The sequence below is a fragment of the Bidens hawaiensis genome, unplaced genomic scaffold, assembly GCF_021521415.1.
Source record: "Bidens hawaiensis isolate Kalapana, Puna unplaced genomic scaffold, B.hawaiensis_p1.1 tig00040638_1, whole genome shotgun sequence".
In the NCBI taxonomy this organism is placed as follows: domain Eukaryota; kingdom Viridiplantae; phylum Streptophyta; class Magnoliopsida; order Asterales; family Asteraceae; genus Bidens; species Bidens hawaiensis.
Genome location: NW_027497184.1, coordinates 97,125 through 112,973, shown reverse-complemented (window position 1 = coordinate 112,973; position 15,849 = coordinate 97,125). Strand labels below are relative to the sequence as shown.

At 34.7% G+C, this 15,849-nt stretch overlaps 3 protein-coding genes across 4 annotated transcripts; 1 reads left to right on the top strand and 2 right to left on the bottom strand.

The window, feature by feature from the left end:
• Positions 1 to 2,008: 2,008 nt before the first annotated feature.
• LOC143592255 (iron-sulfur cluster assembly protein 1-like) lies at positions 2,009 to 3,770 on the bottom strand. Its single transcript, XM_077072208.1, has 3 exons — positions 3,392 to 3,770; positions 2,397 to 2,451; positions 2,009 to 2,313 (listed from the first exon to the last, which is right to left on the bottom strand). The coding sequence occupies exons 1-3, from the start codon at positions 3,654 to 3,656 to the stop codon at positions 2,163 to 2,165; spliced, it is 471 nt and encodes a 156-aa protein (XP_076928323.1). The 5' UTR covers positions 3,657 to 3,770; the 3' UTR covers positions 2,009 to 2,162.
• A 775-nt stretch (positions 3,771 to 4,545) lies between these two features.
• LOC143592254 (BOI-related E3 ubiquitin-protein ligase 1-like) lies at positions 4,546 to 6,207 on the bottom strand. Its single transcript, XM_077072207.1, has 3 exons — positions 6,094 to 6,207; positions 5,478 to 5,797; positions 4,546 to 5,403 (listed from the first exon to the last, which is right to left on the bottom strand). Exons 1-3 carry the CDS (start codon positions 6,194 to 6,196, stop codon positions 4,903 to 4,905), a joined length of 924 nt encoding a protein of 307 aa, XP_076928322.1. The 5' UTR covers positions 6,197 to 6,207; the 3' UTR covers positions 4,546 to 4,902.
• A 3,039-nt stretch (positions 6,208 to 9,246) lies between these two features.
• LOC143592253 (uncharacterized) lies at positions 9,247 to 14,970 on the top strand. Of its 2 annotated transcripts, none has more exons than XM_077072205.1 (9): positions 9,247 to 9,310; positions 12,559 to 12,937; positions 13,261 to 13,294; positions 13,406 to 13,606; positions 13,688 to 13,777; positions 13,888 to 13,953; positions 14,043 to 14,134; positions 14,324 to 14,371; positions 14,456 to 14,970. In XM_077072205.1, the coding sequence occupies exons 1-9, from the start codon at positions 9,286 to 9,288 to the stop codon at positions 14,571 to 14,573; spliced, it is 1,053 nt and encodes a 350-aa protein (XP_076928320.1). In that variant the 5' UTR covers positions 9,247 to 9,285; the 3' UTR covers positions 14,574 to 14,970. The 2 variants fall into 2 exon arrangements, with proteins under 2 accessions (XP_076928320.1, XP_076928321.1); XM_077072206.1 differs by lacking the exon at positions 9,247 to 9,310 and adding an exon at positions 11,698 to 12,163 and having other exon boundaries at positions 14,456 to 14,967.
• Positions 14,971 to 15,849: the final 879 nt, after the last annotated feature.

Here is a 15,849-nt window from a genome sequence, read left to right as displayed (position 1 = left end):
GTGTAGGTTTTCCTTATCCTTTTTAAGAATTTTGTTTTGAACCGTTCGACGCGCGGTTGTCGATAGGTTAGTGTTCGGTTTCCTTTCATGATTCATGCGGATAGACCGGCACTTTCATTTAATGGGATAATTAAACTCTTCCCCTTCAACTGACCTGCGTGAAGGTTTGTCAAGTTATTGGGTTCGTGCGGGTAGGACCGCCTTCCCACGCAACGACTTCACGTAATGTGAACGCCGTCACCAGTGTTGCATAGTTTAACCGTTCGACGCGCGGTTGTTGATAGGTTATTATTCAGTTTCCTTTAATGATTCATGCGGATTGACCGGCACTTTCATTTTTGGGTGCTGAACTTTTTCCCAAACTGACCTGCGTGAAGGTTTGTCACGTTATTGGGTTCGTGCGGGTAGGACCGCCTTCCCATGCAATGACTTCACGTAATTATGCGGTGAAAACCGGCATATTAGTGTTCAGAAAAGTATAAATGTAAAATCATCAGCTTCGATGTTCTTAAAGAGAATCATTTCCATTAGAAGTGGCTTTTGGCCTTTTCTTTACAAATTGGAATTGATTTACATGCAAACTGTGTAAATGAGCTCCCTTCCATGTTGGGATGGGAGTGCCATCGAGCCGATACGCACCTGGTTCGGGATCTCGTTCTTTACGCAGCATGTAGTCTCGATATTGAAGCTGGAATTGATTCGTGTTTTCCCCAGCTGGGGTTCTACACGCACCTGCCTGCTCAGCCTTTATTGCGCCACGAGGTGCGCGAGCGTCCCATCTCTGACAAATGCTTCGACCATGTCTTTCACGTCTGTGCATTCTTCAGTGTTGTGGCCCTTTGTCTTGTGAAAGTCACAGTATTTGCTCCGATCAGCATCGTGACGATGTCGGATTATCGGAGGTTTTGGCCACGGGAGCTCTTCAGTGGCGAATATCTCAGTGACGCTTTTGGTGAGTGGCGTCCATCTGGAGTTTCGGTGCGGCTGTACATTATCCCTTCCGCCCAACCGATGTTGCAAGCCGGATGAGGTGTCAAAGTTTACCCTTGACTGCCAAATGCCTAGCTTTCGTTTTTTATTTAGTCGGGCTGTGAGGACGTTGTCCTCTCTCGTCCTCTGGGTGTAGAGGTTTGTGCTCTGTGGGAGATCTCTACCCAGTTGCTTCTCCGTTTCCGCATAGCGTTTTGCTGCTGTCATGATGCCATCCCATGTGGATGGCATGCCATCTTTACCCGTTAGGGTGCGGATGAGCTCTGGGTCATGTGCGCCCTGGATGAAGGCAGCGCGAACAAGATCTTCGCTGATATTGCCCAAACTTAGCTTCTTTGAGTTGAAGCGAGTGATGAAGTTTGGCAGAGATTCATCTTCCTCTCGTATGCATTTGAGGATTGTCCATTGCTCCTCGGTATACTTCCGTTGCTGGCTGAAGTGTTGGCTAAACTTCTGTTGGAAGTCTGCCCAGTCGTAGATGTGGTTGACCGGTAGACGATCAAACCAAGCTCTAGCAGCCCCAACAAGCGTCATTTGGAACATGTAGCACCACGTGGGTTCTGTCCAATTGCTGACGGTTGCCCCCGCTATGAACCTGTTCAAATGATCGTCTGGATCAGATAAACCGTCATATGTGCCTATGTTAGGCATTTGTTTGGCACTCTTTGGGGCGATCATTTACTGCACTTGCCCCAGCTTAGGCATTGGTTGATTTTGAGTGTATCAATGACTAAGCGACAACATGAGCATACTCGTCTCACGAGGTCTACACACTGTGCAGCCCCGAGTGCCATGTCTATTGCGACACTGCTAAGTGTCTATTCTCTTTTATCTTAAGCTATAAATTGGTCATCCACTACATAGCATCTGATGATATGAAGAAGTATATGTTCTCTCTTTTCAAGCTTTCATACTCTGTACATCTTCATCTCATGTTAGAATTGCTTCTGAACTATCCCAATGTATCTCTATATACATAACTTATGACGAAAAAATATATACACCAGAAAGAAAATATGCAAGTATTCAGTTATGTAAATTTGACTTACCAGTCTCTGAAAAAGACATCAAGAGAAAGGTAACATGAGTATCATAGCTGAAGCTTCAACTCCTTATCACACTAGAAATAAAGATGAAAAAAAACATTGTGTTTAAAGTCATGCTCGGTGTTTTCAAGCCTCAGCAGAAGGTTTGTTGGTAGTTGAAGCAACCGATTTGCCACGTTTGGCTTCATAATCTTTGACTGCTGCCTTGATGGCATCTTCTGCAAGCATGCTGCAGTGAAGTTTCACGGGTGGAAGTGAAAGGTGTTTCGCAATTTCTCTGCAAAAACATATATCAACTGTAAGCACCAATAACAGCAAATATGAAAAGAAAATATATACATAAAATAGACGGACACTCACGTGTTCTTGATGGTCAGAACTTCTTCCATTTGTTTTCCTTTAACCCATTCAGTAGCTGAAAACAAAAGGTTTACATTATAAAAAAAGTTATCATTATGCCAAAAATACATAACAATTCATCAAAATCTTTAGCACATGATCAATCTTTAACCTTTAGCAAGCTTATCGGTTATCAGTAAAAAAAAGATATTCTGATCAAGCAACATAAACAACCTAATGCTATTTATTATGACTTGTGTGCTACAAAAAAGAGCATATGTATGTTCTTTCTAGTTAAAACACTAGCATTTAAACATAATGTCCTTAAAGGCTGAGACATTTCAGAGAATATTAAGCATGCAATTGAGCAGAACCACAACAAAATTATGTCAATATATAAAATATAATTAAGTCATGATTAATATAAACATGTAAGAATAATAGTTTAGACTTAAGATTGAGGGTCCCTCGGTAAACAGAGGAAACCGAACCAAAATTAGCGAACAACCGAAAAGCGGTTATCGATTGTTTTTCTACCCTCGGGTTAACAAAAGTAACCGAACCGAACCATTCATATTTTTATATATATCTAGTTTTTATATCTCCATTCATGTATTTCATAATTTATAATATACCACCATTTTAATGTATAATATATCTCAATTTCACGAATTTATACATTCATTTCATGTATTTTTGCATCCATTTCATGTATTTCTAAGTAAACCTTTTAGCCCAAATTTGATTTTACTTATTAACTGGAATTAACCGAACCAAACCGAAAAATTAACCAAATAAACCAAAAAACGATTGGTTAATTTAGTTGAGGCTATTAACAAAACCGAACCGTACACACCGCAACTTTAGCGAGCATGTTTCTTTACACAGCTACGTTTCTACTTACTCGTTTCATTAGAACTATTATTCAACTAAACACATGATTTTTACATTTTAGTATACAAATCACCTAAATACAAATACAACCAGCCCTAGGGTTTCGAACCCGTAAAACTAACCAACAGACGAAGACGCAATGGCGGAGCCGCATCCAAACGTCTTAAAGCAAGCATCAACAATCTTTCCAGTCTCATCATCAACCTTAATCTGAAGCTTCATAACATCTCCGCAAGCAGGCGCACCTACAAGCCCTGTGCCGATTGTAGGATCGTTCTTATCGAACGCGCCGACGTTACGTGGATTATTGTAATGGTCCACAACCCTCGGATGGTAAAACCGGCGTGATCCTAACCCTAGAATCCTGTTAGTAGTGTGCTTCAACATTTTTCGTGATTATCTGTTGTTATTGATTTGAAGGAAAATGAATTGAATTCGATGTGAAATTAGGGTTTGGATTTATGAACAGGTGTTGGAATTGGGGATGAAGTTGTATTGTTGTAACTGTCACCGTTGATGAACGCGGGATTCGAATAAATTACTTGATGGGCTTTTTGGGCCACAACTTTTGACATCATAGTTAAGCCCAATTAGAGGTTTCATGAACCATATTTTGAACGAAAACACGCGGGCCAGAAGGGGTGGTTGCCTGGCCGGGCTCATATTTTTTTAGACGAAAACAGGTAAATTTGAGAGACTGAGCAAAAAATAAAGGGGGTGGGGCCACCGCGGGCCATAAGTTAGCCTCGCCACTGATCCAGTCATAGAATATCGTTTTGAATATTGGTTAACAACCTAACCGGTTAGGCGGTTATTGGTTTAATTTGAAACCAGTTTCGACCCATGTAGTCTCAAAGTGAGTATTGGGTCGAACTGGAGTTGCACCCAAGCAGGTTTCACTATCGGTTTTAGATTGGATACTCGTCTCGGATCCTGAACCCGTTTGAATATTCAATGATCCACCTCTTACAAGTATTTGTATCCTTTAATTTAATTAAAGTTTTTACTTTTTTTCTAAATCTTCATGTATCTCAAACACTATGTATTTATACACATTATAATGAGAAAATTGTGATTTGAAGAGTCAAAACTACAGGTATTAAATATTATAATTTGCTTGTATTTAAAGATAAGTTTTAGTAACTTGGTTAACTTTTTATAAGGTGAAGGTTAACATCTTAGCCATATGAACAAGTAAAAGTTATATACTCAAATTTAATAATTGCTAAGTGTTGCATTGCTTCCTTATGCCAAAATTATAAGAAATGCTTTTTGAACATATTTATTTTGTTTTGGATATGAATAATTACATTTGATGACGATGTTGTCGATATGAAGTGGCATAACAGGCGCATTTAGAGGTGTATAAAACCCGGTTTTCCCAACAGGTTCGGCTTTGAAAAAAAAGAGTCAAAACCGTTTGAAGAAAGTCAACACTCAGGTTTGACCGGTTTGAAACCGGGTTATGCGCTATTAGTCTATTACCAACACCAAATGTGGTTATAAAACTACAACTAATGTTCAAAAGAAGCAAGCACCCTAAAACCATCATAAACAATCCCAGAAACATATCATCCTTCAACTTCAGTAACCGAGATCCATTCGATGCATAAACACTTGTTCACCGCTCATTTCAACACATGAAAACATGTACACTTTTGGTCCTCGTTACTTGACAAACAGGACAATTTTCCACCAACATTTCGCAATCTTTACACAGACACAAGTGCCTGCAAGGCATTAACAAAACACAAACCTCTTCACCATTGCACGCTTTGCAACTTAACCGCCTCACAGAACCATCATTTACATTTGTAAAAGAAGCAACATCATCTACCTCACTATCACCATACCCTTCTTGTTGTTCGACATGCTTTGCTGTCATAACTTGTTGAAGATTGTTTTTCAGAGCATTCACTAATGACTCATTGTATTTCGCTCTGTAATGCCAAGCTTGAGCTTCCATGGAAACTTGCTTTATTTTCAATTCTAGTTCCATGTTTCTTCGGTTCATGGTCACTATTTCAACATCTTTTTCATTCAACTTATTTCGTACTTCCGTCTCCAGTCTGTTTATTAACAAAGCAGTATGCTTTTGATTCAATTCTCTTACACCCTTCATCATATTTTCTTCCTGAAAACAACAAATCCCCATGTTATTGTAAATATAATACGGACATATGACATATGAATAAAAGCGCGGTTCACCTGAACTTTAATATAATTATCAAGGAGTTTATTCTGGCAATCCATTTCGAGTTGGATGCTATTGGCGAGCGAATGAGTGATAGAAGAGTTGTGCTCATATTCCCCATAAGATAACTTCAAGCCAGTTGATACGTCGTTCGGATTCATGGCGGTTGTAATGAAACCTGCATCATCTTGAAACAAGTTGTTTAAAGATCTTTGAAGCTTTTGCTGTGTGAACATCGGTCCAGCCTCACGCCCCCTCTTGATCGACCGACTTGCAGCCTTTACATTATCGGTTCCCACAAAGTTTCCGTTGTCGATTGTACAACCAACTGGAACTATTAGCAATCAAGGTATAGGAAAACTGATTATTATTATTATTATTATTATTAGTCTGATCCATATCATATGCAGCAAATGAAATGAAAATGCTGAATAATGAAAGTAGGAATGAGATCCCAAAAATACCAATACCGAAAACGAGTAAAACCGTGTACTGAAACCGATTTTTCCAGTAATGAAAATACCGAAACTGAATGGCCGATACCGAAAACATGAAAAACAGACACCGTACCGATTGTGTTCGTTTTCGGTTGGTACCGGTACGATCCGAAAACAGATGTATGTAACTCACATTTATCAAATAGCTGAAACTGAGGCAATGCAGTGATATCATACTGTGAATGTGAGTGTTGTTGAGGATATCCAGAACTACCAATTGTAACACCACCAAACATCTTACTGTTTCCACAGATCAAATTAAATATAAATCTACAAAACCTAAATCAATTTAGCAATCGGATAAGAATGAGCCCAAATTCGTTCAATAAGCAATTAAACAAAGAAATAGAATTAGATCTCGGTGGAATACCTTTGAAATAGCAATCGGAATGAAAGAAGATGGGGGTGATGGTAATAATAATAATGATAATAAAGAGGGAGCTTGTTGAACAATTCTTCTTATTTGATTGTTGGTTGTTATTCTCATGTCATGTGGCAGCCTTGTTTTGATTTGGTTTTCCCACCAGTAATAGTAATATTATTATTGTTGTTGTTGAATACGGTTACCGACGTGCGGACTGCAGACGCAGCAGCAGAAGCAGGGTCCATAATTTGACTACTCGTTGGCTTGCAATTGCAAATGCATATTCGTTGGTCAATGTTTTCGTTGTTTTGCGGGTTTTGGGCTATTTATTTATTTATTTATTTATTTATTATTATTATTTATGCATATCCCCAACAAACAACTATCACCATTTCATCATCATCATCGTCTTCGTCTTCTTTCTTGCATTTCTCGCTCCTTTTTTTAGAATTTTGTTTTCATTTTATGCCATGCCTTGTTTTGGGTTTATTCAAAATTGATAGGAAAGTGGTTCAACTATTATTAGAAAATACAAAAATATAATATTCAAATTTTATCCACACTTTGATACGTATATTAGTGTTTTTTATATGTAAATTTTATAAAACACTTACGTATGAAAGATAATCATTATTTAAAATCACATTTAAATCAATTGTCTGGTTCTTATAGTTCTCTACTTAAAGATTGGTTGTGTATTAAAAGTTCCTCGTATAAGGTTATTTTATACAATATAAATTTTTAGTTGGGTATTGAGATGGACAAAGAAATATTTGTATCTAAATCATCTATTGCCCAAATAGTGATATACTTCATCCGTCCATTAAAGTGTCTACATTTTTTTTATTTGTCTCATTAAAAGTATACATTTTCAAAATTTATTAGTCAATTTTTTAAATCCTTAAATACACACAACTAACATTAATAACAATATTGATTAACCAATTTTCAAGGGCATTATTGTCATTTGGTAAACAAAAAGGTAATCATTCAATCTACCTTAAACTTTGTGTTTTTAAAATACGACACTTTTAATGAGACAGATAGAGTATAAGACGATGATAATAAGAAAGTATGTAACAGTATAATGACCACTCTTTCTATCTCACAGCTTTCGACAAGACTGTGCATACGTACTTGTTCAATTCTCTGCTTAAAGTTGGTTAGGTATCAAGAATCAAGGATTTTCAGTTAAATAATAAATATATTGTATTTGAACAAATATGTTATAATTATTTGTTTTATGTATCGCAAATAGCTTTGTTTCCCTCAATACGAATGAAACGGCCATAAGATGATTTTTATAACTCGCTTACTAATAATAACTCTTAACTAAACAAATTTCTACGGCTTGTGGCCATAGAAGTAAAAAAATGCGTAGTAAATGTGTTTTTCGGAATTGGGTGAAGGTTCTAACCTCATAATAAACGTTAATGTTGATTTAGAAGTGGGTTTAAACATTAAAGAATGTATGAAACTTATTCCTATGTACTTTAAAATGATTATAGTCTTTGTAAGAATATTATTTCCGTAGTTCACGAAATAGATTTAGAGGGGAAGAAAAAGGGGGGGTGAATGATAAAGGGCAATGGGTTGGTTGGTTGTCAGGCTTTAAATGAATAAATAGGGGGTTTGACCACCACCTTACTCTATGCATCGTGGGTCCGAACCCCATGACCTGACCCAGGCCTTGTCTCCCGGCTTCACGTTTACTTTTACTCGGCTTCCTCGTTCAACGACTGCCATTTATCATTTATGTTTCCACATGTTCACACTTTTCATTCAAATTCCTATAAATTTCATTCATTTCTTACCCACTAATCTAGGGAAAGGTTTTCTTAACCCAAACCCGACCCGATTGATCCAAGTCCGGACAAGGAATAACCCGAAGCCGGTCTCTATTAATTGGTTCATGATGGAGTTAAGGCATATTCGGGTTAACCTGATTTTGGGTTTAAAATTTGGATCCAATCTTTTACGGGTTTGGGTTTTAATTTCGACGACTATGTAATATGTATGTTCATTATAGACGGTTACATGTTCTTCCATATCTCAATGACCGATTAAATGAGTAACGGATTAGTATACATAATCGACTTCTCTTATAACGATACAAAAAGATTAACATGGACCGTTGTTGTTACACCCTAGTCAAATCCTAAATCAGCTGTGGACATGAGAGATTTTCAGTTCATAAAAAATGTCATGCCTCTTAAATCTAACTATAGTTTTCAATTAACATTAAGCCTAAAAGCAACTAAATCTAGTAAGCAAAGTGGATTATATTGGTGGTACTAGAGTCGGATGATCCAATCGTACCAAACACCCTTGCCGACACTTGTCACATTACTAACATCCATCGTCACTAGCATCAATAAAATTAACTATAACGCATGAACTCATTTCGACACAATTTTTTCCTAAAATGTCTAGTGAACCCATTTTGGTCGGTAACACTTTTGACTCAAACCAAATTGACACCTCTTAAACTCGAACATAATTTGACCCGACTCGCTTGTTTTCCCAACTTTGTTTTTTGTGTGCATATTCAATTATTTTTATAATGCGGTGTACCGGGCAGATCAGCCTAAAAGGTTGGTTAGCATTTACTGTTATTTTTTTTTGTTAATCAGACACATCCAATTATTAATTTCTGTAATCATACTTTTAGTAATTAGAGTTAAGTACTTGTGGAGCTAGTCTGGTACACTGCACAAAACATGTGAGCTGATTACCAAACTGTTTGTCCTTCCTACAATATACACTTGATAGAGCTATTTAGTTTTCATCCCATGTGTAGTGTTCCTTTCATTTACTCCATTTTCGGGAATTTAGCTCCCGGTTTACCCATCATATAAGAAATAAAGATACCGAAAGTTCATGTTATAAATTTGTGAAATAATCGCACCATTTGTGTCGCAGACCTCTTGGTGTTCATCTCATCTTTGGGTACCAGCATTCATGTTATTCACCATGGAACCTAAAGGTATGCCTCTATCCTGTTATATTATATATATGTTTCTCACCATTGATATACAAAATTTCAAGAATTGAAATACTTATAAGTTTGTCTTTGTAAAATTACGTTTCTGATCTGAATTTGGAAAGTGGAATTGCGAACAAAGTTGTTGAAACTGCGGTTCGAACTGAAAAATACATGAATGTTGCATGAGTTAGTTTTGTTTTGGGAGACTTGAAATTTAAAAGGAAAGTTTTGATGGGTTGATCAAAACAATTAAGGGTAAACATGTGTCGCGTCCTGATTTGTCGATATGTGGTTTTATGACGCGTATGGGTTCAGGGTCACCTGATTTTGGTGGTGGTTAACAAATGAAGGTGTGATAGAAAATTGATTCAAAAATTGAGAATTTGTGGTGTTATTTGCATTTTAGGTTCATGCATTATGTGTTTGCTATATGTATAAACTAAAAGATCACACTAATCTTCCCATTACTTTGCATGCAAATGAGATGATCCACTGAATCCATGTGCCCCCCACAACCCATGCAGAAGTACATGTACTATAAAAGTTATTTTTTTTTCCTTTTAATTGGTGTCATATTTTAAGGGCTAGTTTTAAAAAAACTAATACTTGGTTAACCATAATAACATAAAATCATTAAACCCTCATGTTCCGGGAGCTCGCCCGAGTATATTGAATCTGTTTCATCTTTAACGTTTAATATTTGTCTCGCCTGCATTTGAACTTTTTAAGGTTAAAAATCGTTATGTATATAACGTAACATAGTGTATAGTAGTATATGTATGGTACAACCATACAAGCCACATATGATGGATTTGTGTTTTAATAGCCTTTGTTAGAGTATTCACATCCCATCCTCCATCCATATCCCTATAATTACACTATAAACACTACATTTCTCTTTCCTATTTAATTAAATAATACTTTTTATACTTTTATCATTACAGTTTTCTCTCTCCTCTACTCACAACCAATTCAACAAATATTAAAAAATAAATAGGGACAAACTTTGTTTCCCCAAATTTACAAAAAATCACTACATTTCTCTCTCCATCCTATAATTTACACTCACAACCATTCAAAACTTAACCCTATAATTTACCAATCCACCTCACATAATTATGGGGATGAGTTGTGATAAGTGTGTTGTGTTTATAAACTATAGTTGGTTTAGTTATCTTTAATGTAACATTTTAAATGATATGGGTTGGGCTTTATAAGTCCATTCCTATGGTTTATGGTGGCCCAAAGTTATTTTGCATTTATAAATTATAAAACCATTTAAATTGACTTTATTTCTTTATAAAATATTATGAATGATTGAAAAAAAAGAGCAAAATGACAAATAATCACTAGTGATGGGTTTTGACTTTTGATAGTACAAATCACCTACCATTTGTTGTCTTAACAAGAAGGAAGTATAAAACTACTTGTCGGCTATTAGCCTATTAAGAATGAGTGATTGTTGTTCTCTTCTAACCCTTACTATTCAACATAACAACGATTTATGTTTGATGTTGGACTCGAGCCAAGCCTAGATAAACTCGACCCAAGCTTTATATATCGAGTTTGATTCGATTAGTTGTGCAAGACTAAACAAGTATATTATTTAAAAACATTTAATAGATATTATGAGGTTTATAAAGTTTTAAAGCACTTTAAAAGTAAATTGAATAGGGAATTAAAGTTGTAGTTGAAAATAAAAGTACATTTATATGTAAATGATGATAGCATGTCATAATCACACCAAACATTGATTAAAGATGGATTATTATGTGATCAATCAATTAAGCACAAGACTTTTGTGTATAAGTTACTGTGGTTTCCTTCCACTTAGACAACTTTAAACTTATATTTGGAGTCATAAAAGTTTATATTTAATAATTGTGTCCCTTCTTTTGATTTTTACTGCTTAATGAAGTACCTAACATATCCTATGATTTTAGATACTTAAAACAAAAAATTATTGAACTTAAAAATGATTGACTGTTTATGTTGCAGTCAAAAGGAGTCATGATTCTAGACCCTTGACTCTTCTTGATCTCTAGATTGCTCCTTGACTGACTGCACTAGGACATACACACTTAGTAAACATGGAAGGAGCCAAAACAAAATTAGTAAGTCCCTAAATAATAGGCAAAATGGGTATTTGTAATACAGAAAATTGTATTGCTAGTGTATAAATGAGATTAGATTTATAAGAAATGCATGAAGGCACTTTGGTTGTAAATGAGATTATAAATACATAATTAAGCGTGTTTGAGTGAAAATCGTGTCATAGTGTATGATTTATGAGAAAAGTTTCTAATATGCAAATCAAACAATATTAATCAGTATAAAGTGTCGCATGTTTCACTTCTAAACTATTTTTCTTTTTAAGTATTATGCATATTATACAATAAAAGTTTTACATTATAATAAACTTTGTTAGATTTTAAAAAAACAAGATATGGGCTACACAGCATATCAAAATCCAACACAAAAATCAAAAGCATTCATATGGTGGACCCCTCACACTAACTTCACTTTCATAGAAGACCTCAGATGACAAACACACCTCTATGCAAAAGATAAAATAATTGCATGGGAGAAGCATATATTTTTATTGAGATTGTGACATAATAAGACCACACAAAACAGAGAGCTATCTGCTCCCCAAAATATGCCCATATAAAACACCTTGAAAGCATAAGAAAGCTTATGCTCCAAGCACATCCATTTTTCATTTATTTTATTATTATTTTTCAAATTTTTAAAAGTGTGTATATTTTACACTTTTTAAATTGATATAAATACAAAAAATTATTATAACCAAAGAAGCAAAGCACCTCTTGTTCTTGCACATCTTCTTCCTTTGTAAGTTTCTCAACTTACCTTTGCTTGTAGTTAACAACTTGACATCTTTCTATCCTCTTCCAATATTTTTCTCATAGTTTATACAAATCTTTTTATGCAAATTCAGTTTTTAAGTTTGGAATCTTGTCTTATACTAATGCCTCATTTCACCATTAATGAAGCTGCAAAAGCTTGAATTTTTTTGTCTTTCTTGAACACCCTTCATTGCTATATATCACAATATCACATGATCATCAATTCATCATCATCTTTATTGATGAATTTGATCATCATTATTGATAAAGTTTACAACTTTCTATAAATTCATTCACTTGAAAAGTTGAAACTTCAATAATTTCATAACCACTCCATTTCTTTTTCTTTGATAAACCAACCAAAAATGGATTTGTTAACAGGGTCAAAGCACACTTGGCAGCCTGTGATGGGAGCTGATACAACCACCTCAAGTTACTGGTTAAACTGGAGAGTGTTTTTATGTTGTGTATGGATCTTGACAGCAATGGGGGTGGCTTCATATCTCATAACAAAATATGAAAGACCCTTAAATCAACAATCAAGAAACACAAGTGATGAGTATGATGAAGATGATAATAATAATAATAATGATGATTATGGTGGAGTGTTGTATGATGATGAAGTTTGGAAACCATGTTTGAAAGGAATACATCCAGCTTGGTTGATGGCTTACAGAATATTTGCTTTTTTTGTTCTCTTGATTTTAATTGTCCTTAATACTATTGTTGATGGAGGTAGCATATTTTATTACTACACACAGTAAGTTTTTTTTTTTTTTTTTTTTCATGCATATATTCATCATGAATTATTGAAATAATAAATCTTGATTTTCTGCAAGGTTTTCAAGAAGCTTTGTTGGGAATTAGATTCTTTCTATATCCAAGAAAGCTGCAAGTTTAAACAATTTACCAATTTACCCATGTCACTAATACAAAGTTACTGAATAGTTTATATGAAGTTGATAGCTTTTTGAAAGTTAAAATAACAGAAGTAGCTTTATTCTGATTCTTGAATTTCATGATTTTTTTTTAACTTTATGTCTTGTGAAATTTACTTTGTGTTCTTTTGGGTGGTGATTACAGGTGGACTTTTACATTGATTACCATATATTTTGGAGTATGTTTCTCTTTATCTTTCTTTAATAAAGCTGTTATTTTTATATATTTTTTTATTTTTTATATAAATTATTTTTTTGAATTTATGTTCTTGGTGTATTTCGTCGTACAGATTGGATCGTTGTTGTCGATATACGGATGCAGCCAGTATCACAACAAAGTTGGTGGTGACAGAAGTGAAGAACAAGATGAAGAACAACAAGCTGAAATTACTAATTTGCCCAATGCAGCGAAATACGCGGGCCCTAAAGATCGGATACATCCTCGTCAAGTTGCTGGCTTTTGGGGATATGTTTTTCAGATCATGTTTCAGGTAAAAATCCCAAAAACATAAATAAAAAAAAAGAATCTAACCAAAAATGGAAGCATTAATGATAATGTTTTGTTGTTTTAGATGCAAGCAGGTGCTGTTGTGCTTACAGACTGTGTTTTCTGGTTTATCATAGTACCATTTCTTGCCATCAAAGATTATAATATGAACTTTGTAAGTTTTATCAAGTGTTCAACTCTTTCAGCCTTTTGTGTTAATTGATCAAAATCCTGTTTTCTCGAGTTTCTAGTTATGATTTTGTTTTCGGATATTATGTTATGCAGTTTATTATTAACATGCACTCGATCAATGCTGTCTTTTTGCTCGGTGACACTGCCTTGAACAGCTTGGTAAGTTCATCATCTAACTGTTTTCGGGTTCGGATGTTACATATTTTTATTTCCATTTTATGATTCTTATAAAACGTTGCAAATTTCAGCGATTCCCATGGTTTCGAATTGCATATTTTGTTCTTTGGACATGCGTTTTTGTTGTCTTTCAGTGGGTCGTTCACGCCTGCATAGCACTCTGGTAAGTCATATGATATTTTTGTAAGTGCCCGTTCTGGTGATTATTAATAATCAAACTAGATAATAACTAACAAACATAATTAAAGAAACTCCACTAATAATATGTAAACAGTATACATAGATGTTAGAACACATACTGAATGTGTTGTGTGCGTTTTCGTCACTAACATACGATGATGATCTTTAACAGGTGGCCTTATCCTTTTCTTGATCTAGCATCATCATTCTCTCCGTTATGGTACGTTTAATGTTTTTTTAACAAGAATATTCATCAAATAACTTGCTTTCTAAATCCTTGATATATATATGCATGCATATGCAGGTACTTATCAGTGGCGTTATTGCACGTACCATGTTATGGACTTTTTGTTCTAGTGATAAAACTGAAGCATTTTCTCTTGTTAAAATGGTTCCCTGATTCGACTCGATACGTTCTATGATGCACCCGAGTCTTAAAGCGGGCCCACAGAGGCCAGGCCGACACAATGGCTGCATACCCTAGAGATTGACTGAAACCGAGGTTTTCTTGTGAAACTGATAAGATTGTTAGGAGAATGTTGTTAATAGCATTGCTAGAAAGTTTGGAAAATAACTGTTTGCTGTAAACTATAACGAGCTTAGAGCGTTATAAAAGGCATGTTTCTTGATTGGTTTTGCTTCTATATCGACTGATGCTTTATGCTTTATAACATGTATATTGGATCTGCAGATAATTTATGGGTGGTCAAAAAGATATTGAATCAGATTTGGCCACTTTACACTTTTGTGACCCATCTAATTTTGAGCCAACAACACATTCAAATAGTTCAAGAACACACATTTCACAATGTTAAAACTTAAATTTAAAGCAGTATAATAGTGAAAATTAAAACCTCTACACATCACAACTTTAAATACAAGCCACAATTTTTACTATTTAATAGATGGTGAAAGATAAAGTATATTATATTTAAGCATAGATCAAACATTGAACAAAATAGAAAAGACTCAAAATTTTTTTGTTAAGTTGACCTTCCCTCTAGAAGGCGTGTACCTTTGTCAAGAGGGTTAGCCCCAATCCAAACTATAAACATGTAATATATTTTATAAGAAAATAAAAATAAATTTTATGATAGAACCGGGGTTAATTTATGCTAAAAATAATATGGGAAAACAATAATAAAATTAGGAGAGACAGTGAGATTGGAAACGCCCCACACTCCCACCATCGTATTGTTATAAGCATGACATAAAGTATTAAATATTATTGCAAGGATAGGAGGGGTAGAGACATTTACGGGTATTATTCATTCACCGATCAATCATGCACTGTTATTTCATTTCTACCCTCGAGTACTCACAAACCAAAAAATAACTGGAAACACTTACCCACAAGTACTCTAAAACTTTTTTTTTCTTTTTTGCTAAAACTTAAAAATAAATAAAACAATTAAATGTAATTTAAATTAAAAATATTACATAATTAAAAACAGGAAAAATAAAATATGACGATCAAAACCAAAAAAAATATAACACCAACATCTAATCTAAACTAGATGATCCTTCGGTCAATTATATTTTTGTTACCTTTCTCGCGATCATATCGAACGATTTTTTTAGAAATGCACGATGAAGTGGTTGTGTCTTCCTCTTCGGTTTGCTTGATGAGATCTTTGAAAAAGCGTATATGCTCCTATCAGTTGAAAAAATATCGTTATCAGAATCGTTGGCGGTATG